The 9,801-nt window shown below is 40.7% G+C and overlaps 1 protein-coding gene across 1 annotated transcript; it reads right to left on the bottom strand.

The window, feature by feature from the left end:
• Positions 1-751: 751 nt before the first annotated feature.
• On the bottom strand, positions 752-4,488 carry LOC308704220 (C-C chemokine receptor type 4). Its single transcript, XM_081388364.1, has 2 exons — positions 4,319-4,488; positions 752-2,978 (listed from the first exon to the last, which is right to left on the bottom strand). Exons 1-2 carry the CDS (start codon positions 4,339-4,341, stop codon positions 1,943-1,945), a joined length of 1,059 nt encoding a protein of 352 aa, XP_081244490.1. The 5' UTR covers positions 4,342-4,488; the 3' UTR covers positions 752-1,942.
• Positions 4,489-9,801: the final 5,313 nt, after the last annotated feature.

The raw sequence follows: 9,801 nt of genomic DNA, 5'->3' as shown, positions 1-9,801 counted from the left end.
CTGTATGTCACAACAGGACAGTTTTTTATAAAAGTTACTGTTTGATTAAGGTTTTTGTTGCTTAGGTGTTAGGTGCTACTTAAAGTAACAGTGTCATGTCAGCAGTCTTAATGTACTGTGTTTGCATCAGAGCCAAAGAACACAGGAAATCCACCTCACTCTGCAGAGCATATCTCTGTGGCTTTCCGCTGTAGCTTTTAAGGTAAAGACAAAGGTTAGGGTGAAGTTACTTTCAGCGTTTATTATCACCGTTTTACAATAAGCTTTTTTCAATAACTTTGTGAAGTTTTATACATAAGAATGTCAACTAAAAGGGAAATAATTAAATAAATAACCCCAAATATATATATATATATATATTCTATCAGAAATGTATTAGAATTTATTAGAATATTTGATAATAATTATTATTGAGTGGATTGGATTTTATGTTGAAATCAATGACACACTGTGTATGTACTATATATAGTAATGAAATGGATTTAAATATGTCCACACAAAGGTAATAAAATGTACTCTATTACTCTAGTACTCCAATGTACTAGAAAATCTATTCCATGGTGCAAATATATGAAAAGGTTAAGTTCTGCTATGGTTAGTTGCTATGGTTATAAATAGTTAGTTTTGAGATATTGCTGTTAAATGTTTTATGTGAATTATTTTTAAGCTGTTCAATATTGTAGGTATGTATATAACTATGTGCCATATGTGTTAGGGAGGGCTCTTGTGGTAAGAAGTAGCATTACAATATACCTTTGAAACAGGTGTTTATTTATTTGTTTATTGATGAACATCTTGATATATTTATCACTGTATTTGAAATAAGTAGTTTAGCACATACATTAGGAATATACAACATTTACAGACATCAGTCCAATATAGACTGCATTCAAAATAAAGTTCCTCCATACATCAAGTCTGCTCTCATATCCTCTTTTAGCCAATGTGAAGGGACATTTTTTGTTTGGTTTTGCCTTAGAGGTGTGTGTGTGGTTGAGGATGTTTTTTTTTTTTTTTTTTACATTTCTTTTTGTGGTTATTGACTGCTGTACAGAACCAGTGATTACATTTTTAACAGGTCATGAGGTGAAAGCAGGTGAAAGCTCATAGAAATATTGAGGAACAGATGTTTGTACATGACAAATACTTTGACAAATATGAAAATATTACATTTCATTTAATGCATTGGTAAATTTTTAAGCCAGTGTGAAATACTCTACAGGCACAAGTTTACTCACAAACATTAGAATGCAGAAAGTATGTGTAACGTATAGGCAGGGACGAAAATCCATGTACTGTCTTGTGTTTTGTAGGACTTTTATGTTGAAGTATATTCTTAGTTCCCCATTGTTTCTGTGTTCACTTCCTGTGTTTGGTTCCTGTTTTGCCTTGTACCTTGTTTGTCACCATAGTTACCCTTATTAGTTCCCATGACGTCAATCACCATCACCTGTCCCTCATCAGCCCCTTGTTAACCAGTCTTTAAACCTCTGTGCTTCAGTAGTTGTTTGTTGGTCCTTGTTCCCGTTTGTGAATTCTGGTCGTTGTTCCCCTGCCTCCTCTTTATGGATGTTATCCTTGGTTTTGGATTATCTTGCATTTTTGTTTATCTATTAAACTTGTGTGTGCCTATGGATTCTCTCTCTCTCCGTTTCGTCCCTGCCTATACGTTACAGTATGCATTACTTTCCCCAACACTTATTTTTTTCAGTGGTGATTGTTTCCACTAATTGAAGTAGAATAATTGATATGCTATTACCATCATTAAATCAACAAATATTAGATTGCATTATATAGTGCAATGCATGAATGAAGATTAACATCTTTATATTTACAAAAACAAAGCAAGATTAAACGAGCACAATATTTACAAAAACAAAGAAAAAGCACCAAAATATTCTGAAACAATGTCGGTTTTCTTACTGCATTTGGAAAAAAAACTTTAAACTTGTGTACTTTTTGTGGGAGATGTAAAAAGAATAGCTGTATTGGAAGTTTCATTTTCTGAAATTTTTGATTGTGTAGATGTTGACTGGTAGGTCTTCAAACATTTAAGATATCTTGAAAACACACTTAGAAGACATTTCCTGAACTTTTCTCCAACAAAAGCATAAATCACCGGATTTACAGAGCAGTGTGTGAGTGCGATCATCTCTGTCCATTCCATGGCTGTGTTGATATTACTTTGAGCCTCACAGCTAGTTAGAATGTCAAACTCTTGCAAGGTTTTCAGAAACACCACCACATTGTAGGGCACCCAGAAAACCACAAACACGATGACAATGCCTAAGATGAGCTTTATTGCACGATCCTTTTTCGAGTTTTTTGTCTTTTTCACAACCAATAGGACCATGAAGTAGCAGTAGGCTATAATGGGCAAAGATATGAACAGTCCTACTATATTTTCACTAAAGTTACGGAAAAGCTTCCACTTCTGGGACGACCCAGCAGGATAAACTCGCTGACAGGTGGTGATGCTCTCCTCTTTGACCATTGCTGCAAAGATGGCCTCTGGAAGGGCGGCACAGATCGAAACCATCCATGTAATGAGACTTGCCACAATTCCATAATGCAGCATCTTCGCTCCCAGCACTGCAACGGCATGTACGATGACCAGATAGCGATCCACGCTCATCAGGGTCACGAATAAGATCCCACTGTAAAATCCCACTTGGTATGTTCCTGCCATAGCCTTACACATTGCATTGGCTTCTAAGTGGTGGCCCTGAGCATAGAGAGCCCAGGAGGGCAGTGAGAGGACCATTAGTAGGTCTGACAGGGCCAGATTTAGCAGGCAGAGATTTGTCATATTTTTCACATGCATTTTTTTCAAGAGGACCCATAAGACCGTGATGTTGCCAAGAAGGCCAATCACAAAAACGATGTAGAAAATGGATGCCTTGAGATTTGAATTTAGGTGTGAATTTTCATTATTGCATATTCCGTCTTCATCGTAAAAGTATGATGTTGTATCCATACTGTAACAAACAGTAAATGTTATTTAGTGAAACATGAATGTCAGTGAATAAAAACAAACAAAACAATCAACAACAAAAATGCTTGTACATGCTGACTAACAAATTGCATATATCAATATTTGCTGAGAAAAAAAATAGAAAAAGTGTCTTGTCTATGTATTGTTTTAAATTGTAATATTAAAAATTTTAATACTTTGTTTTGATTATATTTATTTATACTGATAATATATGATTTATAATAAATAATTGTTTAAATGCTGTTTTTACTCAATATTACTTTTTTTTAATTAGTTTGAAAACAAAGTTTCTGTTGTTCTTGAGCACAATGAATACAACTAGTAGCATGCCACTTTTGTGGGCCGAGACTACTCATTTGACAGTATCATGCAGTGGTTTATGATACTGTTTTTTTTGAAAGCACAGAGAACAATGACACTGGGAGTGGAAACGTGCGATAATGTCATGGTGTGAAAGTAGCGAGGTGTCAGCAAGTTCTAATGCATTCATTAGCAAATCTCCATGATGGGGACTTTTGTGAATCTGGAAACTGAGTCAGAAAACATCTGCCATTTAACCTCTAAATACTTTTTACATAAAGTATGCATAATAATTTGTAGAGAGTAACTATATTCCATTGCTCTATGCTTAGCCGCTGTGATTACACTTTATTTCGATGGTCCACTTTAGACATTCTACTAATTATAAGTAACTTTTCAACTACAAGTCAACTAATTCTCAATAGAGTACCTGTAGACTGTTAGGTTAGGGTTAGATGTTAGGGTTCGGGTTAGTAGAATAAATTCTTGCATTATAATGGCCGGCAGCGATACACTGACATGAGGAAGGCATTTGAGAAATTCTTCTAATATTCTGAAAACAAAATTTGACAGAGAAACCAATTTGAAGGTGCCACTAAACCAAACCTCAAAACTGTCACATGCTGACCTGTTTTCTCTCAAATATTAGTACGTAGAAACAGGAGGTCGCAGTATGCTCTTTAACCACATGCTTTGAAACATCCCACCACAATCCCACTATCACACCATCAGTGTCTGTGATCTCTCTACAGTGTCTATTTTTGTGAATTACGTTATAAGACAAATAATTTACAAAACCTCCCAATACTGATTAGGAAACACTTGAATGTGATAATAAGTGCATTAACAACACTGAATGTAATATATCATTTTTAATATATGTAATATATCAACTGTTTTCAAGAGACAGGGGTTACATTTTAGAGCCAATCTCTGTAATGTATCAACATTTTTTATTTATTTAATGATGGATCTAAACACAACATGACAATCCAATAAATAAATAAAAAAAAATCTGTTTACCTGTCTGGATATGATTCAGTCATTTGGACAAATTGCTGTCACTCTTGTTGTTGAGATGTTGAGACTTATGTGGAAGTAATAATTTTCACCCTCTTTCTGTACATTTGCCTTCAGCAAATTTCCTGTAAACTGAAGCATGTGCATGTGAGTGTGCTTTTCTTCATAACTGTATCTTGTGAGGCGAAGGTAACGCGAACACATTTCCTGTCACCGCACTGAGGTTAGCAGGTTTGGATGCACAAAAAGAAATTCCCGGGGAGGAGATAAAACAATAAATCTGAGTCATTTGAAGTCTGTGACGGCTACTGAATAAATGCTAATATTTGCCCCCACCCACAGCAAATGTCTTGAAAGGACAGTTTATATAGATAAACCAGTGCCATCCCACACCAATGAACATATCATGAACAATGAACAATGATCTGTGCTTTTTCACCTTGAACAGTGAGTCAGTTTTCATGAATTGAACAAATAAAGAGCAAATGAAACTAATGCTTGTTAGAAAATAAAATTGTTTCAAAACTGTGTCTCCTTTTCCTGCTCGCCATGGTATTTATAATGCAAACTGACATTTTATATGAAAGCCTAACAGGTTTTTCAGGCTCAAAACAGATGCTGCGTGCCGAGATCGCATATACTTTATAGTAGGTAGGCTACTACATTTGGTTTGAAACTTAATTTACGACAGTTTAAAAGGTATGTTCCACATATGAATGTGTGTAGTATGAATGAAAATCGGACGAACTACATCATGTTGTCATCATCATGTGACCTGTGGCATTTGTTGTGTCACTCACTTCACCGCCATTCATAAATCCTCTCCCATGGTCTCTTGGGATAAAGTGTCCATCGAATGCGTAGGCCTACTTCAGAATATCGGTGGAAGTAGTAGGTCACCCTGGTACTTTTTTTTAATGAATCTATTAATATATAGTAGGGACATAGGCATATTCAGATGCAGCATCAGTGTATTTTCAAAAATCTTACCTGTAGCTGTCAAGAGGACTTGCAGTAGTTATGAATGTGCTATAGAGTTAGAGTTACTCTACTGCGTTAGAGTAAACTGGGAAGGGTCACAGCACTTTGCATATTGTTGTCCTATTGTTAGTTTTATTGCTTCTATTGCTCTCCTCATTTGTAAGTCGCTTTGGATAAAAGCTTCTGCTAAATGATTGAAAGTAAATGATCGAGATATACAGTACTTAAAAGTAAAATTAAGTATTTTAAGTATACTTGGCTTGTTGTTGTATTTACTCTTTTAATTGAGGAGGCTATTAAATACATATTAAGTACATATTAAATAGTACAAATGTATTTATAACAAATACATTTTCACATAGTTTTGCATACTGTCTTATAAACTTACATTGTTTAAAAATATTGAAACGTCTCGGGTTAGACACTGCGGAGATAACAACACTATGGGGAACGCCTCTTAGCGTAACACATCTGAAGTAGGGGAGAGTGGGGTAAAGTGAGACATTTTTTACATTCGTTCCCCTCTAAGCAAGCTAAAATGATATATCAGTCAAATTTACACATTTCCCATTAATTCAGGATGTTTCCTAGCAATGGAAATTATTAGAATGTATTCAGGACGAAGGGCAGTGAAAATATGATTGTTTTTAAAAAAGTGGTCTTGTGTCTCACTTTACCCCAGCTTAGGGGTAAACTGAGACAGACCAGAGAAATCAAGGGGGTAAAGTGAACCAGCTGGGGGTAAACTGATCCACTTACTTTTTCCACTCTGAAACTTCCATAACAACACATGTTGTAACAGTAAGAATCTTGACAGCTAGCTTGACAACCACACATTCCAGAACTAATGTCAGACTAGTAACAGAATCATGGAGATTGGTCAATTAAGCACATTTTTTGATGACCCACCGGTGCGCATCCAAGTGAAGGTGCAACGCCCTTGGCGTGCTAAGGGTGAATGGCACACTGGAGGAAATTCCTCCTAAAAAAAAAATAACTATGTCCAAATTATTGTGATACATTTGGAAAACTGAATGCTGTCAGACCTCCCCTGGCCAGCCCAGGGAGAGTGGCCCGTCTTGAGCCAGATTCGGATTTGTCCGCCACCGCTGGAGCTCCGTCTGGAGCAAAGTCAGTCCTAAAACGGACCTTTGGGTCTTTGTGGAGGAGGGACAAAGCTCCGCTCGGACAAGGAACATGGACCAGAGAACCGTGGTGGTCAGACCGGGTGGGGAAACCGCCTGACCCAGCCCAGAGAAAGTGCACTTTGTGCGGGCGAGACTTCCAGTAAATAGGGTCTGGTTTGGACACCCAGTCCCTCGGTGCCAGGGCGTGCACAACGGTGAACGTGCACCATCCTGGGTGAGCTAGGGGTGAAAGAAACACTGAAGGATATTCCTCCTCGTAAAAATGTCCAAAAATATCTTGTATTTGAAGAAGAGCTCCATGCTTGCGGACCTCCCGGGCCGGCCCCAGGGAGGGTGGGTCATCTCTGGTCAAAGTCAGATCCGTACACCTGCTGGCGCTCCTGCTGGAGCAATGACGGTCCAAACACGGATGCTCGGGGTGTTGTAGAGGAGGAAGACGACACTCTTATCGGGCTAGGTAATGGAAAACAGGCGCCTCCAGGTTGCCTGGGGCCCAGAGGAGCGCACCCTCTCATTCGGGCCGTCAGGTTTTCTTCCTGGTGTATTGCCTTGGCATTATGGCTTTTCTACTATGTTTATGACATTAAAAATAAAACATATGTCATGTAATATTGCATTAAAATATGTTTAAGACTAAACTTAACTTGTGCCTCATGTCTCACTTTACCCCACAGCATTTGTCTCACTTTACCCCACCGCCACATTTTAGAAAAAAACTATCTCTCTTAGTAATTCGGGCTTATCTTCAACTAGCATCATCACATGGTTTTATATGTTGGTAGTTCATCAACATCTATGATATAAGTTTTTCTACCTGAATCAATTTGCTTTGGCACAACAGTTGATTAAGTTGACAGCAAGAAAATTTACTTTTAGCATAGCATAGAAAAAAACACAGCACCATGAGGTCCTCTTCTTCATGGCCAAGGTGAAATGAAAGGGGCTTGAAAACATAATGGTCAAATGACCAAAATTGTGTTCCGTTGCCTAGATATAGGGGGTGTCTCACTTTACCCGATGTCTCACATTACCCCGTTCTCCCCTATGAATGAAACTAATTACGTCATGATGTAGCATGTGATGGCATACACGGAAGCTACAAAGGGATGCCAGCACACAACAGCGTTAGCTTCGCGTTGGAGCAAGTCTCTCCTGGGAGGCGTTCTAAGGGAACAAGGGTTACAGGTTACAACCTGAGATGTTCCATTTTATTTCTAGGGAACCCACACTGCGTCGATAACGACACTTTGGGGAACGAAATATCCACTATGCCACAACGAAGCCTCCCTGTCCTAGTCTGAAGCTGTCTCTTGCACAACTTAGGACGTGAGCACTTGTGTGCCCAGCCAGCCGCATCACACACCTCATGGATAGGTGCCCCTGAACGGAGGGCTCCGGAGGATGCCATGCCCCTGAACTATCGAACAGTTGCTGTCGGTCTGTTTGGAAGTGGGAGCCCCTTCCTAGGTGACCCGAAACACAACAGCAACTGGTCTGACTTCCTTCACTGAGATGACCTCTGTAGATAAACACTAAGCGCTCTGACAGGGCAGAGCATATGAAGTCTCTCATCCTCCACCCTCACATGAGGCGGAGGATGAAAAGCCTGCAGAACCATAGACCTTGCTGTATTCTAAGGCACTTTAGGTACTTGGCCCGGTCTGGGGTGCAAGATGATCTTAACTCCCCTAGGAACAAACTCCAGGCACTGAGGAGATATAGAGAGGGCCTGGAGATCTCCCACTCTCTTAAGATAAGTGATGGCGAAGAGAAAGGCCACCTTAAGTGACAGGTTCTTGGCTGCAACCGATTCCAGAAGTTTGAAGGGGGCCTCAACCAGCCCTTCGAGGACCACTGCCAGATTCCATGTGGGAACTCTGGTCCGGGTCGTAGGCCTCATCCTCCATGCACCACGGAGGAACCGTACGGCCAGCTGATGTCTTCCAAAAGGCCCATCACCTAGAGGAGTGTTGAAAGCTGCAATGGCAGCACGTACACCTTAAGTGTGGACGGGGTAAGACCAGCATAGAAGCAATCTTTGAGAAACTCCAGCACTGAAGCCCCCGGGCAGTTAACTTTGTCCACTCCACACTCTGTACAACAAGTGGTGAAAACATTCCACTTTAGGCCGTAGAACTTCCTGGTGGACAGAGCTCTGGAGCTGAGTATGGTCTTGACCACTCCTGCCAACAGGCCGGCTTCTAGGTACTGGGCCCCCTTAGGGGCCAGACACACAATTTCCACAGCTCTGGCCGAGGGTGCAATATCGAGCCTTCTGCCTGTTAAAGCAGGTCCCCCCTGATTGGAATTTCCCATGGGGGGGGCCTGCCAGAAGTGATATTATGTCTGAGAACCATACTCAGGCCAGCCACAATGGGGCTACTAGGAGTAGACTGACCCTGTTCCGTCGGACCCTCTCCAGAACTCTCAGTAGCAAAGCGATCGGGGTAAATGCAAACAGGCATCGCCTCGGCCACACATGGATCATGGCATCCAACCCCAGAGGAGCGGGAGGAGGCCCTCAGATGTCCCATGAGAGTTAGGACCTCTTTCCCGATGCCTTCCTGGCCTGAAGGACGGTCCTTAGATCCACCTTCTCAGGAGGCTGTGGGTGAGAGTGCCGCCTAGTGTCCCAAGCTCTCTGAGGGGGAGCTCTAGAGGCGACACACTCTTTCTGACCCTGCTGGTACAGGCTGCCACCTGGCTGCAACCCTTTTAGAGCTTGAGCGGCGAGGGTGATACTGCCTAAACAGCTGATTGTTTCTGCGCCTCCCGGAACCTGTCGACGACCGCATTAACAACGTCGCCGAACAGTCACAAGGCGAGACCGGGGCATCACAACTCGTGTGTGTCCCCACCAGTAAGAAATCTAGGGCAGGGATACACCCACTTTCCAAACTGCTCACTCGCCATAATTTGTGCTTTTTTATAGACACCAAATAGACAGATACACAACAGAGAGCGCTTGCTGAAACCTAACGCTGTTGTGTCCCTTTGAAGCTTCCGTGTATGCCATCATGACGCAGCGCCAATAGGATTGGATTAGTTTCATTCATACTTCAGACGCATTACGCTAAGAGGCGTTCTCCATAGTGTCGTTATCGACACAGTGCGAGTTCCCTCAAAAGGGAGTTTAGGCTAGACCACTGGTAGTGTACAACTTCAAATAACTCTTTCTGCGCCTTTGACTACATTTTCCAGCAATCCATGTTTTCAATGTAATATGGTGCTATTACGCATATTCTGAAATAGTACAGAATCTCTGAATCAAAGGTGAAGAAGCAGAAACAAGTGATAAAAAATTGCTTACACAAATGTAAAATAACGCGATCATTATACTGTTATGGTTTGTGTTTG

The sequence above is a fragment of the Scardinius erythrophthalmus genome, assembly GCF_964197995.2.
Source record: "Scardinius erythrophthalmus genome assembly, chromosome: 16".
NCBI classification, from domain to species: Eukaryota; Metazoa; Chordata; class Actinopteri; order Cypriniformes; family Leuciscidae; genus Scardinius; species Scardinius erythrophthalmus.
This window is presented reverse-complemented; position numbering and strand designations above follow the sequence as displayed.